At 48.3% G+C, this 18,604-nt stretch overlaps 1 protein-coding gene across 2 annotated transcripts in view; it reads right to left on the reverse strand.

Annotated features, from left to right (window-relative positions):
* LOC123770980 (probable tRNA (uracil-O(2)-)-methyltransferase) overlaps positions 1-18,604 on the reverse strand; it is a 156,979-nt gene that overhangs the window by 94,779 nt on the left and 43,596 nt on the right. For both annotated transcript variants that reach the window (XM_045763146.2, XM_045763145.2), the window contains 2 exons: positions 17,680-17,730; positions 11,109-11,751 (listed from right to left, as the gene is read on the reverse strand). In XM_045763146.2, coding sequence (XP_045619102.1) covers positions 11,109-11,745 — 637 coding nt within the window. In that variant the 5' untranslated portion in view covers positions 11,746-11,751; positions 17,680-17,730. The remainder of the gene's footprint in view (positions 1-11,108; positions 11,752-17,679; positions 17,731-18,604) is intronic.

Genomic DNA, 18,604 nt, shown 5'->3' on the forward strand with positions numbered 1-18,604 from the left:
GGTGCCCGGTTCAAACCGAATGGAAGACAACGAAGCCCCACAATAAAACTGAACCAGTCTCTGAACCCCGGATGAATCGGGGCGTGCCAATAAGCGCCCCGGAGGTCCAGGGACACCATCCAAGCGCCCAACCGAACCTGGGACAGCGTGGTCATCCGAAAGGAGGGGCAATGAACCCAGGGGTTCAGACGGGACAAGTTCAGAATGAACCGCAGGTCTGCGCAGTCCCATTTCGGGACCGGAAACAGACAGGAAACCCAACTGAGGGACGTCATCGTTTCAACCACGCCCAAGCGAACCCACTCCAAGATGACCTGACAGAGTGCAGGAAAAGAAGCCTGCCCCGCCAGCCCCCGAACTCCCTGCAGGGAAAGGGGCCACCCAACGCCACCGGAAACATGCGTGCAAAACGACCCGAAACGCCCACAAATCGTGGGACCAGGCGTGAGCGAACAGCGCAAGCCTTCCCCCCCCCCCATCTCCCCGTCAATGGGGCGAACCACGAAAGGGCTGGCGCCCCTTACGAGACCCAGAACCTCGCACAAAGCGAACACCTCGCCGACCAGAAGAAGGCGGGTCTGAAGGAGGAGCCAAACCCGAACCTGACACCAGTGGCCTACCTCGATGAGATGAACCCTGAGCCTTGGCACGACCCTTCCGGGAAGGCCCACCACGGGTCCCCCGGAGAACCAGCAAGTCCGACATAGAACGGCAAGAAGCCGAAGCAGCCTGAATAAACTGCGCAACAGCTGAAGCCTCAAACAAGAGAGGGCAAAAAGGGAACGACAGCCTACGAGCCAAGGCCCAAGTGGATTCCACAGAGGAAGCAAGCACCGTGGGGAGCCGGTCGGCCGAGCGGACAGCACGCTGGACTTGTGATCCTGTGGTCCCGGGTTCGATCCCGGGTGCCGGCGAGAAACAATGGGCAGAGTTTCTTTCACCCTATGCCCCTGTTACCTAGCAGTAAAATAGGTACCTGGGTGTTAGTCAGCTGTCACGGGCTGCTTCCTGGGGATGGAGGCCTGGTCGAGGACCGGGCCGCGGGGACACTAAAAAAAGCCCCAAAATCATCTCAAGATAACCTCAAGATAACCGTCTGCCGATACACGAGCCGGGAGGCATAAAACAGAGCCACCGCATCCCGCAAGATCGGCGCGAAAAGCTTCAGCAAGGCAGCCGATGAGAGAGCCGCCGAGGCCAAGGCACCAGACCCTGGAACAGCCCCAAGCGCCCCCACATCCTCTGTGAGCCAGTCAGAAGACAGCTCCAGGAGGGAAAAGAAGCACAAGGCCGCAACCAAAAGACCCCGAGCGAGCAAGTTCTCTGCCACCTGCGCCGCCGAAAGGAGGGGAACCTGCACATGGAGCTGGACGACACCAAAATCCTGGGGAAGGGCAGGAGCAAACAAGCACTCACTGAGGTGCTCAAGGTCGCCCCCCAGGAAAACCTGAAGCATTGTCGAAGCCTTCCGCCACTCAAGTGTGTGGGAACGGCAGAAGGAATGCCAAGCCTCCAAGGCAAAAACAGGACAGTCCGCCAGCCAGGACGACTCCAGAACCTCGTAACAGAGCCAGAAAGGGAACAAAGTCCCAAACTTGAAAGCCGAGGGATCCATTGTCGAGGCATAATCCGGGTCACACAGGAGGTTTACTGCAAGGGCCGCCCGCACCGCAGCAGGTTGGATGTGATAAGCTGATAACCTCTGGAAAGACGGTACCAAAGCACCCTGGAGAACACAGAACCGAACCAGAGGAGGGGCAGACACCAAATCCAACTCGTACGCAGAGGGGGGGGAAAAGAAAACCACACTCTTTGCAACAGTAAGCCCTGCTCAGAGGGTAGAAAAACCCAGGCAGGGTCCAGCGGGACCCAAGGCCCCCCCAAGTTAGCCCCTCCCCAGCCCCCGGGGCCGAGTCCTCCCCCCCACACACCGACCCCACTAGACAAGACTGGCACAGCCGTAGAAGCCGGATAGAATGAGGCCCATTGGTCAGACCCAGAGGCTTCAGCCGGTGGAGGAGACTCGAATGCCTCTGTCGCCACACCGGAAGGGGCATCCCCCGAGGCTGCCCGAGTCTCAAGACCAACTAACCCCTGCCTGGACTCCGAAACCCTCAGACATTTCGGGGCCGGAAGCAGGGGAAGGGGACCAGAACGAACAACAGGAGGGGAAGGACCAAGAGGTGCAGACTAAACCAGGGTCGAAGCGACCCCCATCCCCAAGTCCGGGTCCCTATAAGCTAAACGGGGCAGCCGCGGGGCATCCGGGTGAGCAACCAACCTAGCACGTTGCTACAACCGAAACCTAGAATGCAACGCCTGTGCAGTCTGTACCCGAAGATCATCATCCATAGACTGGTAAATTGAGTCACCAGCAAGCAACAGTACTCACAGGACTTAGGGTCGAAAGTGTCACCGACCCAACAGGCTGCGTGACGGAGGCAAAAACAGTGAGGGTCGCCCTGAGACAAGGGGACCGAACAACCCTCAAACTCGCACGAAGCGAGGGGGGACCCCGGGGTCACATCCATTGGACCCACGCATCCCCTAGGAGATTACCAGGGTCCTGAGCATTTACTTGAAGAGGACTTGCGTTCAGGTAAACCCAGGCAGGGTTCTGCTAACCGGAGCCCAAAACTACCAAACAAACTGTCTAAAGCTGAACCCCAGGGACGTGTACACTCACGGGGACCAAGCAGAGGGCACCACCAAGTATCAGGGTGAGGCCAAACACCAGTGGCAAATAGGGCAGAACCCACCAACAGACAAAAACAAAAACAAAACCCCGCAAGAGGACAACGTACCCCAAGGAACAGAGCTGGCCACTGTGATAGGTGACAACTAGCTGCACAGCACCCTGCACCCCTACCAGTGTGAAAACTGCCTCTTACCCTAAGGTTAAACAGGGGAGACAAAACCCCCAAGTACCCAAAGAGCAGCCAAGAAACTGAGCAGTAAAACGGACACACAGAGGCAGACCCCGAGGAACTTGTGGAGGGTAACCCCAAGCTCCAAGGGCAGTACTTACAGGGCACCTAGGGAAGGGAACCCTAGGCGCATGCAACCCGAGTACTGAGGAATAACTCCTGGCTCTCGCACCCCTGGAGAACAGCAGCCACACACAAGGCACAGCGCCACAAAAAGACTGGAGCCAGAGCACATAACTGAGCCAATAGCATCAGCCTCAAGAACTGGGGTGTTGATTGCCGGCGCAGTAGGTCTGGGGCTACCCCTTTCCCCTCCCGGGGAGGGGGGGGGGGCTGCGCAGATAGCGGCACGACGATGGATGACATCATACTAATTTGTTCGATTTTGGTTGGGGAGTTCTATCCACTCGTTCGACTTTTGGTTGCAATTTTCACCAGAATAGGGGTTTGTTTTGGGACGCCTATCTTTCTGGGTGCCTAACCCGGTCGATGGCAGACATAGAATGCTTCCAATTACATGAGGGTTTCTATAGGCCATTGCTCCCCTTGCCTCTCTAGAGGGGGCCAGGTTCTGGCTTGTGGTCCACGGTAGACTCATAAGAACTCCATACACATGACTGATGCCAAAGTCTGATATTAGCATATCAGCCTAGTAAGCTCCGGGGAGCTGTAGGGGCTCCCCCCAGAAAACCCAAAGAAAAGCGCAAATAAATGCAGAGGGATGCTTGTCGTGGGCGATACAACAACAACACTGGCGTCGGAGGCGTCCGAGAATTTGCGAGAACCCTCGAGATGCTAGGAAGCACCATGTGGTTTTGCTCGTTAATAGAGGTGAAGCTCATCAATCGAGACAAATTTGCTGCGAGTGGCTCGCTCGTTACTCGAAATGCTCGTAGATTCAGCCGCTCGTTAATCGAGGTGCCACTGTATGCTGGGTTGACTCAGAAGCCCTGGCGGAAAAATCGGCCAACCACCTCGGTGTCCAAATTGGAAAGGGCAGCCCACGAAGCCACCCGAGTCTCATCCCGAACTAAACACCTTCCCGACTTCAAAATCGTCAGACATTTGGGATTTGGAAGCAGAGGAGGGAAGAGCAGGGCAAACACGCCCAACCGTGAAGGAAGTGGAGGCACAGACGGAATCAAGGTCAAAGCGACCAACGCCCCCAATCCTGGACCCGAAACCCATGCGGGGGCAGCTCCGGGGCCTCCAACCGGGTAACCAATGTGGCCTGTTGCAATAATGAGAATCAAGCATGCAACACACTGCTGCTGCCGCTGAATGGTTAAATTGAAGCACAAGTGGGGAACATGTCTCGTATGACTTCGGGTCGTAGGCATCACCGACCCAACCTGCAGCATGACAGAGACAGTACAGATGATTGTCTCCCTTAGGCAGGGGGCCACAAACAACCTTCAACTTTGCACAAGGCGAGAGAGGACTCTGAAGACCCGTCTATGCTACCCCAAGCCAACTGGGTTTTCCAGGGCCAGTAGGGTGAGTAAGGCCTAAGGGAAGCCCAGGCATTGGAGCCAGCTAAGCCAGCAGAACCCTGTCTGTTAGCAGGCAAAATGACCACCAGTAGCAGCCGTGAAACCTCGGAAGCAACAGAGGAGGACCACCAACACAACCCAGGCTTGCCTAATAAGAAGCTAGGCAGACCTCCTTCATGAACAAAAGCAAAAATGCTAGAAAAGAAAAAAAAAACCTAAGACACGCAACAAACAAACTGGCAGCCTGAGCAAATTGTTGGCCGTTGTGTGCGCAAGCTGCGTCAGCTGCAGTGCGCCCCAACCAGCCAATAACACTCCCTACCCGTGGCAAGACGGAATGCCCAAGACCCCCAATGTACCCCACGGGCGAAGTTAACGCCAAGTAATGAAGTCTTCAAACGGGAATGATTCCCAAATGCCCTAGGGAAGATAACCCTGAAATGCAAGGGTAGTACTTACGGAGCACCTTGGGGAGCTAACCCTAGGCACATGCTGCTCCTATACACTATGACACCTGGCTACCACACACTGCTGGTACAGCCACATGGGGCAAAATCCAAAACAGGAACTTGAGGCCAGAGGTGACTGAGCTGACCACCAGCACATCAGTTCAAGAACTGGAGCTGGAATGCTAGTTGGAAGAAGGGTTACTTGTTTGTTTTTTCCTTCCATTTGCTCTTTTCAGACATAGGTCAAAATTTCTACCAGACTGTGGTCTATTTTGCTTTGCCTATATTTCTGGGACCTTTCCCGGTTGATGGCAATTATGACATACAGTACTTTAAATGTAAAGTTCTCATATGCCATTGCTCCCTGTGCCTTTCTGAGGGGGGCCAGGTTCAGGCTCGTGGTCCCCGGTAAGCATAAAAATTCTTGTGACTGATGACCCCAAACTAATATAACACATATCAGTTTGGATAGCTTCATTAGGTCGACGGGGCTCCCCACAGAAACAACAGGTCATAGATTGAAGCTCAGGAAACAAAGGTGCTGAAAAATATTAGAAAGTTTTATTTTGCAAACAAAGTGGTAGATTGTTGGAATAAGTTAAGTGAGAAGGCAGCAGATGTCAAAACCATCAATGGTTTCTAATTGTCAAATAACAAATAATACTAGGAAGACAGGACACAGCGAGTGTAGCTCTCATCCTGTAACTACACTTAGGTAATTACCAGGTCCAGAGCCAAACACGTCAATGTCCATGTGGAGCAACTCAGAGTGGAGCTCCAAGATGGTTAGAGAAAGTATAGACTGACGCTACATGTGAGCGAGCCTGAAAGTCCTCCACCATGAAGGATGCCGACAACAATGGCAACTGGATATGCACTGCACCAAGCCAACATTTCTGGAAACAGCAGAAGCATACAGGCAGTCACTGAGCCGCACAAAGAAGCCGACCAAAAACACCTAAGACATGGTCGCTACCTCACTCCTTTTAAGTGTGCATGAGCGACAAACGATGTGCCAAACCCTGAGGGAAAACAGAGGATTGTCCACTAGCCAGGATGGCTCTGGAACCTTATAATGCAACCAAAATGCAGAAGAAGACTCAAACTCTAATGTGGCAGGGTCCATCATTGAGGCATACTCTGGATCATGCAGAAGGTACTTAGAGACCCTCATGAGCTATCAACACAGACACTGGAGAGGAAGGAAACCTCCAGAAGGATCGTTGCGACGGGCTGAACGGCATACGGAAATGAACTCTGGGAAAAGCTACAGTCAAATCAAAATCATACAAAGAGGGGATACGAAAACCCTTCCCCATGAACCAAATGGCCATTGTCTGAAGAGACGAAGACCTACTTGGGGTTCAAGGGGAATCAAAGGCCCCCCCATCTGATTCCCCCTCTCCCCCAACACCCCGGGAACCAACCACATAGCCCCCAGGACACAGCCAACATCCTCGCCCACTGCTTGGGATAGAAAAGTGAAGCCCAAGGAAGAGGTTTATGATGAAAAAATGAACTGGCTGGAAAGAAAACCCCAAAATCTTGGTGGGACCAGTCAGCTCAATTCCCTGCACACCAGAATCAGAAGGAGCCATCCAGGGAGGTGGCCGAGCCACATCCAAAGCTAAACCTTGCCCCGACCCAGAAACCCTCTGGCACAGGGCTGGAAGCAGGGGGGTAAAAGATTAGAGGCAGAGCGAACCACAAAAGGGAAGGAAAGAGGAGATGCAGACATAGCCAAGATGGAGTTCACCAACAACTCCAATTCTGGGTCCCTAAACACAAGTTGGGCCAGCCCTTGGGCATCCAACTTGGCACACAACTTAAGACCACTGAAGAGGGCCAAAGCAAACTAGTAAAGTGGTAGCAGCCTGATACACATGAACTGATACACATCAGAAGGGTCAGACAAGAGCGCCACATAGGGAGTGCAAACCCACAGGATTTTGAGACGTAGGTGTCTCCAACCCAACAGGTAACATGGAAGAGGCAGAATGAATTATCATCGGCCAGTGGCAGACAACAACCCTCAAATTCACATGAGGCGAGAATGGGTTCGGAGGGAATATCCATTAGCTAACCAAACCCATAGAGGATTTCCAGGGCCTGGGTGTCCAAGCAGAACACCCAGGCACTGGGGACACTATGCTGCACCTAAAAGTAAGCTGATACAACCTGGGCTACATAGCTGCGAAGGTTGACCTCGATGCACTGTATATACGAGCACGTGGGCCACCAGGGCGTGCCACCGGCCAATGCTCGCTCCCAACCTGGGCCAAGACACAGGAACAATGAGACACTTGACTCATCCAAGGTGAGGGACACCCCAAGTAGGGAGAACTTTTAAGAGAGTGAACTCCCAAACACAACAGAGAAGGGAATGCGGGAATGCTGTCAGTGCAGGGACAGTACTATGAAGTGATCAGGGAAGTTAATGCTGAGCACATACAGCGCTAAGCACTCTTAAAAAAAGCCAGGCCCATGCTACACCACAGTGTATGAAACGAAATACACAAGAAGCAAGTACAAAGAAGCACTTAACTGAAAAGTATCATGGCCAGCCACAGATTGCTAATGATTCTGGGGTCATACTGCAATCCCCAGAAACAAGCTGCATCAGCAGATGAACTGATAACTTGATCCAGTGGACAGCATGAGCCCTGCCCCCCTCCCTTCCCTCTCCAAGTGAGTGGGAGGGGGGTGAGGCAAGTGAGCACACCCTTGTTTAGAGAGATTTTCAATCATTTGTTTATATTGTTGGGAAGAGTTCATTCAGCAGGTTAACACTTTTGTCCGGTAATGACGCAGCATTGCGTGACGTTTTTACTTGGGGGAAGTCTGGTAATGACGCAGCATTGCGTGATTTCCGGCGGCAAATTGGCGACGGTTTCGGGAGGGGCGCGCCACGGTTTTGGACATTATATGCATACACACCTATAGGGAATTTTATTGCGAATACAATGATACCAAAATGAAAGACCTAGGACCAGAATTGAGGTAACAAAGTTGAAAAGAGTATACCCATTTTATTGCTCTTTATTAGTGCTCACTGCGGTAACGCACTGTCACGTTCTTTGTTTGCTGTGGGTGGGACGCCGGGGTTTTGGACTTTATATTTGCATATACTCCTGTAGGGAATTCTAATGCGAACACAATGATACCAAAATGAAAGATCTAGGACGAGAATCGAGATGTCTAAAGTGAAGAGTGTACACATTTTATTGCTCTTGCGCGCTCCCGGGTAACACGCTCTCACTTTCTCGCTGGGCTTTTGGGCTTTATATGCATTTAGTCCTGTAGAGAATTCTATTGCGAACACATTGATACCAAATTGGAAAACCAAGGACGAGAATTGAGATGACAAAGTTGAAGAGAGTATACACATTTCGGTATGACCGCGCTCTCTTTCTGGTAACTTTCATCTTGTCGGTGGGTGGAGCGCGCCGCTGTTTTTGACATTATATGCACATATTCCTGTTGGAAATTCTATTACGAACACATTGATACCAAAATGAAAGACCTAGAACGAGAATTGAGGTGACCAAAGTGAAAGGAGTGTACACATTTTTATCGGTCTTGCGCACTCCCGGGTAACACGCTCTCACTTTCTCTGTTTGTTGCGGATAGTAAGCTGGGTATTTGGACTTTATATGCCTTTAGTCCTGTAGGGAATTCTATTGCAAACACAATGATACCAAATTGAAAAACCTAGGACAAGAATTGAGGTAACAAAGTTGAAAAGATTATACACTTTTCAGAATTACTCCATTCTCCTGCGGAATGCCCAAACCCACCCGGGGTAGTGTGACGCATGTGCGCCCAGAACATGAAAGTGTTAAGTCTTTGGCCTCTTCTGAACCCAACAGTAGTCTGTGTTGTTTGCTGACTTTCTGGGTGGGAGTCATCAACCCGACCACCCCAGTGAGGTGGCAGAGAGTCATCTGCTTGCTGGTCATGTGGGGAAGGTCAGGTTGTGGCACTGGTCATGTGGGGAAGGTCAGGTTGTGGCACTGGTCATGTGAGGAAGGTCAGGTTGTGACACTGGTCATGTGGGGAAGGTCAGGTTGTGGCACTGGTCATGTGAGGAAGGTCATGTTGTGACACTGGTCATGTGAGGTCAGGTTGTGACACTGGTCATGTGAGGAAGGCCAGGTTGTGACACTTGTCATGTGGGGAAGGTCAGGTTGTGGCACTGGTCATGTGAGGAAGGCCAGGTTGTGACACTGGTCATGTGAGGAAGGTCAGGTTGTGGCACTGGTCATGTGAGGAAGGTCAGGTTGTGGCACTGGTCATGTGGGGAAGGTCAGGTTGTGACACTGGTCATGTGAGGAAGGTCAGGTTGTGGCACTGGTCATGTGGGGAAGGTCAGGTTGTGACACTGGTCATGTGAGGAAGGCCAGGTTGTGACACTGGTCATGTGGGGAAGGTCAGGTTGTGGCACTGGTCATGTGAGGTCAGGTTGTGACACTGGTCATGTGAGGTCAGGTTGTGACACTGGTCATGTGAGGAAAGTCAGGTTGTGACACTGGTCATGTGAGGAAGGTCAGGTTGTGACACTGGTCATGTGAGGAAGGTCAGGTTGTGACACTGGTCATGTGAGGAAGGTCAGGTTGTGACACTGGTCATGTGAGGAAGGTCAGGTTGTGACACTGGTCATGTGAGGTCAGGTTGTGGCACTGGTCATGTGAGGAAGGTCAGGTTGTGACACTGGTCATGTGAGGTCAGGTTGTGACACTGGTCATGTGAGGAAGGTCAGGTTGTGACACTGGTCATGTGAGGTCAGGTTGTGGCACTGGTCATGTGAGGAAGGTCAGGTTGTGACACTGGTCATGTGAGGTCAGGTTGTGACACTGGTCATGTGAGGAAGGTCAGGTTGTGACACTGGTCATGTGAGGAAGGTCAGGTTGTGACACTGGTCATGTGAGGAAGGTCAGGTTGTGACACTGGTCATGTGAGGAAGGTCAGGTTGTGACACTGGTCATGTGGGGAAGGTCAGGTTGTGGCACTGGTCATGTGAGGAAGGTCAGGTTGTGACACTGGTCATGTGGGGAAGGTCAGGTTGTGACACTGGTCATGTGAGGAAGGTCAGGTTGTGGCACTGGTCATGTGAGGAAGGTCAGGTTGTGACACTGGTCATGTGAGGAAGGTCAGGTTGTGACACTGGTCATGTGAGGAAGGTCAGGTTGTGACACTGGTCTTGTGGGGAAGGTCAGGTTGTGACACTGGTCATGTGAGGAAGGTCAGGTTGTGACACTGGTCATGTGAGGAAGGTCAGGTTGTGACACTGGTCATGTGAGGAAGGTCAGGTTGTGACACTGGTCATGTGAGGAAGGTCAGGTTGTGACACTGGTCATGTGGGGAAGGTCAGGTTGTGACACTGGTCATGTGGGGAAGGTCAGGTTGTGGCACTGGTCATGTGAGGAAGGTCAGGTTGTGACACTGGTCATGTGAGGAAGGTCAGGTTGTGACACTGGTCATGTGATGAAGGTCAGGTTGTGACACTGGTCATGTGAGGAAGGTCAGGTTGTGACACTGGTCATGTGAGGAAGGTCAGGTTGTGGCACTGGTCATGTGAGGAAGGTCAGGTTGTGACACTGGTCATGTGAGGAAGGCCAGGTTGTGGCACTGGTCATGTGGGGAAGGTCAGGTTGTGACACTGGTCATGTGAGGTCAGGTTGTGGCACTGGTCATGTGAGGAAGGTCATGTTGTGGCACTGGTCATGTGAGGAAGGTCATGTTGTGACACTGGTCATGTGAGGAAGGCCAGGTTGTGGCACTGGTCATTTGAGGAAGGTCAGGTTGTGACACTGGTCATGTGAGGAAGGTCAGGTTGTGACACTGGTCTTGTGGGGAAGGTCAGGTTGTGGCACTGGTCTTGTGGGGAAGGTCAGGTTGTGGCACTGGTCATGTGGGGAAGGTCAGGTTGTGGTACTGGTTCCCAGTAGCCTGAAGGCAACTATCAGGAGAAAGTGCCAAGCCATTACCACTATATAGCACTGAAAAGGAATCGGGAAAAGGAATTTGGGATGGGATGGGATAGGGGGAAGGAATAGTGTTCAACCAATTGGACGGTCGGGGGTTGAAAAGCAACCAGCATGAAGCGAGACCGTCACTCTACCTTCCAGTTCAGTAGCCTGAATTGAACTCCATGGCTGATGCAATTTAGTAGTTAGGGAGTCATCTCAGCGAGATAGATTTAGGGAACTACAAGGGGCTTCCCGCAGAAAACAACTTACCAATAAGAACAATCTCTAAGGGAGGAGTAAATTTCTCGACCTGTTTTGGCAGAACTCTTCTGATCACTGCAATCTTTAAAGTTTCATCCTGTAGAAGCTGTTGCCAAGGTATGTCGAGCTGTCTAGTGTTCACATTAGCAATACTAGAAAATTTAAAATGATCATGATCCTTCAAGTCATTGTCCTCACTTGCTCCCTTCTCTTGCCCGCACATATTATCACTACAGTCCGAGTTACTGGTCTCTTGCAGGCTTCTCAATCCACATTTACAAAGAACATCCTTAATCTTTTCTATCTGATTAAGCTCAGCTTGACAGTCTGCACCTTCACTATCTGCATTATTAGACTTACTACCAATTACTTCTGTAGAATTATTATTATCATAAACAATGCCACTTAAGATTGGGGATCCATGAACATTTTCTACTTTATTTCTAACATCGTAATTGAGGATTTCATCAAGGAATCCCAGCACCCTCTGTCTTGAGAAGTTGTCATGCGTTACACCAATCCATAAATTGACAGCTCCACATATTCTGCGATTAATAATATGTGGCTTCTCTGTGTAGATTTTTACTGCACCCCAAAACTGGCAGGGAAGTGCTTCTAAAGGCAATTCTTCAACCTGTTTTTCCATGTTAATCTGAAGAAGAAAAACAGAATTATAATGAGTCAATGATATGTTAATAATTATAGTTTCAAGTATTTGCTTCAATGAGTTTAGTGAGGAGAGAAACCTGCATTGAATGTAATGAAATGCCAATTTCTGGGGAAGCCCCTTGTCGCTCCCTGGAGCTACTAACACTGATTGTGTGCCACTACTAGGTCACATCAGCTGTGGCATTCTAATGCCTACCAGAGACCAGAGCCAGAACCAGGCCCCATCAACAGAGGAGCAGAGGAACCAGAACCCAGCAAACTGGGAAGGACCAGATCCCTAGCCAGCTAACATGCTGACTGACTGGAGGCCCACACCAGCCAGTCGTAGAGTTAAGCCAACACACGAACCCCAAACAAATGCAGCTGGGCCAAAAAGAAAAAACCTGGTAAACACATCAGGGGCCAGGTTCAAGCCAAAGGAAAGAACCCTGAAGCAATAACCACAACACCCCACAACAAAACCTAACCAGTCCCTGAACCCCAGATGGAGGAAGAGATGCCAATACATGTCCTTGAGGTCCAGGCACACCCCATCCAAGCTTTAACCTGTAATAGCAGGCAAACCTGGGCCAAAGTTGTCATGAGAAAGGTCAGGCACGAGGATTAAGCCATTCACAACTGAAAGATCAATAAAGTACCATAGGTCTGCCGAATCCTGCTTCTGAACTGAGAACAGCCAGGCTACCTATCGAAAGGACGAGGTCAGCACAACCACATCTGAGACCAACCAATCATTTTGATTTTGATTTTACAAGCTTGTAAAAGCACCTTCATCACCTTCAGTGATTAAGTGCTTAATTGCACACTAGTTTCTTTATCAGCTATCTCACCCTGTCAGAGTAAATGAGACAGATGTATGTGAATGCATGTGTGTGTATATATGTATGCATATGTGTGTGTGTATGTATATGTATGAGTATAAAGTATATATGGAAGCTGATCTGAATTACATTTCACCTTTGTGAATGTACATTAATGACACTATGTAAAAGACACATCAAACATTTTATGTAGGGCATACGTAAATCTGTGTATCTATGTATTTACGTAAGTAGGTTAGCTTAGCATTTTAAAGGCACCGAATCACCTTCTGTGGTTGTGTTCAATAAACCCTTGAACTCTATGTTTAACATTTCTCTAACCCTGTCCATGGAGGACAGAAGAAAATGTATATATGCTGATTAGCATTGTAAATGTGTGGCCATGTCTGTGGTAGAAAATAATAATAAAAAAAAAAAACAATCCCCAATGACCAAAGTGCCAGGGAGTTCTCTTGCCCCAACAGATGCAACTCCAAATACTGTGCAAGGGAGGGACTGACAAGCTCCACAGAAGACCATGGGAGCTCACCAGAAATGCTCACAAATCATGGGACCAAGAGCTGGCAAAATAGGCCAGATGCCCTCCCACAACAGCACCAAAGGGAAGAATAGCAAAAGCACCAGCACAAGCCCCAAGCAGAACTAGACCTTTGCAACAAATGACTGCATACAAGGGAAGGAGGAAGTCTTCCCAGATAGCATAACAGCCCAGGAACCTGACCCACCCAAGGACCTACACCTCGACCAAAAACTGGGAAGCTCCCACCTGACCAGAAGCATTCAAAAGGGAACAGAACCCCTAGTAAACAATACCTGACCAATCAGAAGGCACAATAAAACCACTACTGAAACAACCTGAGCTACCACATCCTTGGGAAAGATAGGATGAGGCAGTCAAAGTTAAGAGACCAAGCCTAAACAATAGACCAGCACAGTCTGCTGACATAGAAGGTGGGCGGAATAAAATGCTGCCACCGCTTCCTGTAGGAGAGGGGCAAGTATTTTGGGCAAGGCCACCAGTGCTGGAACCGACTGGCAATTTTTAATTGCCAAACAATATGTTTGGCAATTTTCAAGGCTTTGTATTTTGTATTGGCAACCTTAGTTTCAATATCTCTGTGCAGCCCATCCTCCTAAGGTTTCACACCGTCAAGAAAACTGTCAAATTCATGTGTCCTCTCTTAACCCTTAAACTGCGCATGGCGTATATATATGCCATGAGTAACATGTCCCACCATGCGCATGGCGTATATATACGCCAAAGGGTACCAGGCACGATTCAAACATCCCGCGGTGTAAAGGGGTCACCCATACCGTAGCCAGGGGCGATTGTAAACAGACGCCATTTTGAAAAATAATCTAGAGCAGGCCTCCTTTGTTTCACAGGCCTTAGTTAGTGGCCAGACACCATGGCGAGCGCATCACGACCCAGCGTGCGACCTCGCTCAGCACTCCGTGCCGCGCAGTCCTTGACCGAAGATGAAATTGCAGATGAATTGTTCAAGGACATTGACGAATCTGATATTGACGACTCAGATATAGATGAAGATTATACCCAGCCAGAAGAAATCGAAACAACGGAGAGTGAGGGTGAACATGTGGGTGCCACGAGGGTGAGGATGCCTCATGAGGCTACTACTCAACACCACTCAACACCACCTCGCGCCCAAGCACGTCGTTCATCTATACCACTGCACGTTTATGATATGATTGACGAGTCTGAAACAAGTGAATCTTTCTCAGGCTTTAGTGATGAAGAATCGGAGAATAGTTTTACCCCGGCTGCTAGTGCCAGTACAAGTTTCGCCGCATCAGCTGCCCGCCCAGCCAAGCGCCGCCGCATGGAACAATATGGCGACAATGAGGAACAAATTCCCTCATGTTCCAAATCTATTTCCTCATCTACCGTTCCTGCCCCTACTGTTACATTGCCTGCTTCAGCTCCTGGTCCCCGGATTCCTCGCCGTGGTGCAGCTAATGGCTCTCGGAAGCCAGCAGGTTTGTGTGTGTGTGTGGAGTGATGGGGAAGATTTTGTTCCACAAATTCCCGACTTTGACAACAGAGATGTGGGAATTACAGATCTTTTTCCTGATACTGGTGACGAAATGTGTGAAATGGACTTCTTTACTGCATATTTCAATGAGCCGCTCATGGAACACATTGTTCACGAAACGAACAGACTTGCGGCCGATCTCATCGAAGGTGAGGAAGTTTCAGAATTTTCACGACTACAGCGTTGGAAAGAGACAACTGTTGGTGAAATGTATGTGTTTTTCGCAATTTGCATGTTGATGAAACATTGTGTGAAAGACGTAATTTCAGATTATTGGAGCAAAGACAACGCTGTTCCAACACCATTGTTCGGGAAATATATGTCCCGAGACAGATTTTTGTTGATCCTACGGTGCATTCATTTTGCAAATAATGCAGACGAGACACAGGATGATCGGCTTTGGAGGGTGAGGCACGTGCTAAATGACCTGATTGGAAAGTTCCGAGATTACTACGTACCAGCTCAGAAGCTGGTTATCGATGAATCCCTTGTGCTTTTCAAAGGACGTGCTGCCTTCAAGCAGTATATTCCCTCAAAACGTCACCGATTTGGACTGAAATTCTTTGTGCTCTGTGACTGTGAATCAGGAATGGTGTTACACACGATACTTTATTCAGCCACAAATGTAGATATTCCTGCTAATGACGAACATGGCTTCTCAGGTAGTGTGGTGAAGTCATTGCTTGCACCATATCTGAACAAGGGCCACATATTGTACACAGATAACTATTATACCAGTCCCTTGCTAACGAAATTCTTGCTGGATAATAAGACTGGAGTGTGTGGAACAGTAAAGCCAAAACGAAAGGAAATGCCTGTGTTTGATACTGCTATGCAAGTTGGGGATTGCGAGGTAAGAAAAAGTGGTGCAATGCTTTCAGTGCGGTGGAAAGACAGACGTGAAGTGAACATGTTGACCACCATTCACCCTGGTACAATGGTAGACAGTGGCAAGGTGAACAGAACAACAAAGCAAATAATATATAAGCCAGATTGTGTGATGGACTACAACATTAACATGCGTTTAGTTGATAAATGTGACATGATGGTGGGTGCTGTAGAGTGTGTACGGAAAACAGTGAAGTGGACAAAGAAAATGATTTTCCACCTTATTGACGTAACAATGCTGAACAGTTACAACATGTTTCTTGTGAAGACAGGTAGAAAACCATATTTCCGTTCGTTTAGTTTTCAAGTTGTGAAACAGTTGCTAGGTAAATTTGGCAAGGACACACCTGGCATACAAAGACCCATTCGAGACCCAATACTGAACCATGCTCCTGCACCCAGGCTCGCTTACAGGGAAGCCTTTCTGATACACCAAATCAAGAAATTACCACCAACTGGAGCTCGTGCAGCAGGCCAGCGTCGGTGTGTTGTGTGTTCCAGTACCAAATTGAGGCCACAGAAACGTAAATTAGTGTTGACATGGTGGGAAGCGTGTGCCGTCCCTCTGTGCCATATCGACTGTTTCGCACAGTATCACAGTCTCCTGGAGTACTAAATGTGTAATTCTTTGGTAAATAAATGTATATATCAAGTTAACTTTTGTGTTTATACTGAAAAAAACCCAAATACATTGAATATTTCCTGTAAATTATACCATTTTGGTGGGCATACTTGTGACACTAATATGTGAACGCCTAGTGAGTTTATACCATTTTTATTATAATACAATGTCTATTGCTAATAATTGGAACAATACTAGCGAAAAAAATTTGTGTAAAATGACCCAAGAATACTGTAAATAATTCCGCGAAAATAAATTCGCAGCAACTCGGGCCGCGTGAGCGGCCGTGAGTGAAGGCTAGCTGACGTAGCACCCTTGAGCGCTCACGTTCTGTGACGTCATCGGCCAACTTCTCGGCTCAATTGTGTCATTGGTATGTATAATAGAATTTTTTTATTATTTTTCCCGTGCTCAGGACTCAAATTAACATGTTTAGAAGACGAAAAAAAAATTTGATTTTTTTTTTTTTCTTGTGCACAGGGGTGTAAATGTCCCCAGGACCCCTGAGCAGTGTAAGGGTTAACCTACCAGAGGACCCAAAACAGAAAACAGGACATTACGTCATTTTTGCAAGCCACTTCCAATTTCAAGTATGACAATTTTTGGCCTTTTGTAATGCATACGATCAAAATGTGACGTGCTTTGTAAGAGGACAGGTTGTTCTGTGAACTCTTCAGTTGTCTGTAAAGCTGCGTTAACTTTCGGGAGGATTTTTCTGCTAAGGTCGCAAACTGTCACCTGCTACCTGTGTCTTTTATGACCAAGGCCATGTTCTGGCACTGGTCCCCGGTAGACCACACACAACTATCTGCGACTGATGTGACCTATTTGTATGAAGTAATTTCAGGAAGCAATCTTCAGGGAACCACAAGGAGCTCCCATCTCAAATTTTTAATTTGAAGCTATCATATGTTGAACAACTGCTAGAACTTGTCTGTAAAAAGATTTCACCACATATAGCTTATTTCTCACACCTCAGCCTCAAAACCTTATTTTCAAAAGAAAGCAAGGCCCATACCTAAGTGAACAAAAAGTGCACAAACTCAAAACAAAAATGACCCGTAGAATTATTTATTAAATATGCTCAACAGATTTTCCAAGGCTGCAACTCTTGCTCCTAATGTTGCAGTCCTCTAAAAAAATAATTAAAAACATGACTGAAGTCATATTAAAAAGTCCCTTTACATCATACCATAATATTTCCCATATTCCTTAAAGGTAAAGCCAGACCCAAAAATGATTTAAAGAAATTAGGCCCATCAACTTTTCCACAGGTCCATGAACTCTGGTACTGCAAGCTGAGTCAATACACACATCACTCACTTCATCACACATTTGTTTGGGAATGTGGGTGAGTAAAATCTGGTCAGGTAAGTATGCATTGCAACCAGATATTCCCAGATTCAAGGATGCACTGTAAAGCAATATAATTTGTAATTCGTTTGACTAATGCAACATTTAAGATGGGAAAAAAGATTCAAAATATTTTAACTTAGGACAAATTAAAATTTTGTTTAGATTATTACCTGCTTAAAGCGTTCTTCTCTTCTGCAGCATTATTCTTGAACTCTGGAGTACTGAAAATAATAAACATATTACTGTTAGCAAAAAAAAAAAAAAGTGTAAAATGTAGTGAAATAAAAATTTCTGGGCGAGCCCTGGTGGCTCCCGAAGTCATTATATACTGATAGGATACCATCTACTAGCTCATGTCATCCGCCAAGTTCTTTAGACATACTTGGACCAGTGCCAGAACCTGGCCTCACCACTCCCTTCACACAGGGAGTGGTGACATTTACTTATTTTAACCCTTAAACCGTGCAATACGTATACTGTAGACACTCGAGTATTCGGGATTCGAATATCAGGAAAACGCCCTTATACGGCCAAAATCATGTCCGGATAAAGTTATCTATATATCTGGTCAAAATGTTCATAGGAGCCAGAAAATCAGGTGTTTGGCCGGATCAGTGGCCTAACACTTGTTGTACACCACCACACCACTCCCTCCCTTCCCACCAAGAAGGGAGGGAGTCACCCCTTACTGCTGTTCACTTCCACTGTCCCGCGCACATTCACTTTCCCTCATTCCCTCCCTCCCCAAGAGATCCTTCTGTAGGTGGCAGTAGAGTAAGGTAAAGCAATTATCAAAAGAAGGCACCAAACTGGGAAGGCTATGTAGCACCATCAAAGTGCGAAATAATCAGTGGGCGATAAATATCACCAAGAATGCCAATACGAGAACAAAAACACATAAGGTGAACGATATCAAAAGTATCCGATTCACATATTATTCTATCTAGGGACAAGTGACCGCAAGGGACGGTCGGAAAGCAAGACACACGCTCGTCCTGGAAGTCAGGACATTCAACAAGGACATGCACGACCGTAAGAGGGACAACACAATTTGGACAATAAGGAGGAGGGCGGCGCTCCATTGAGTGACCGTGG

The sequence above is a fragment of the Procambarus clarkii genome, chromosome 65, assembly GCF_040958095.1.
Source record: "Procambarus clarkii isolate CNS0578487 chromosome 65, FALCON_Pclarkii_2.0, whole genome shotgun sequence".
In the NCBI taxonomy this organism is placed as follows: Eukaryota; Metazoa; Arthropoda; class Malacostraca; order Decapoda; family Cambaridae; genus Procambarus; species Procambarus clarkii.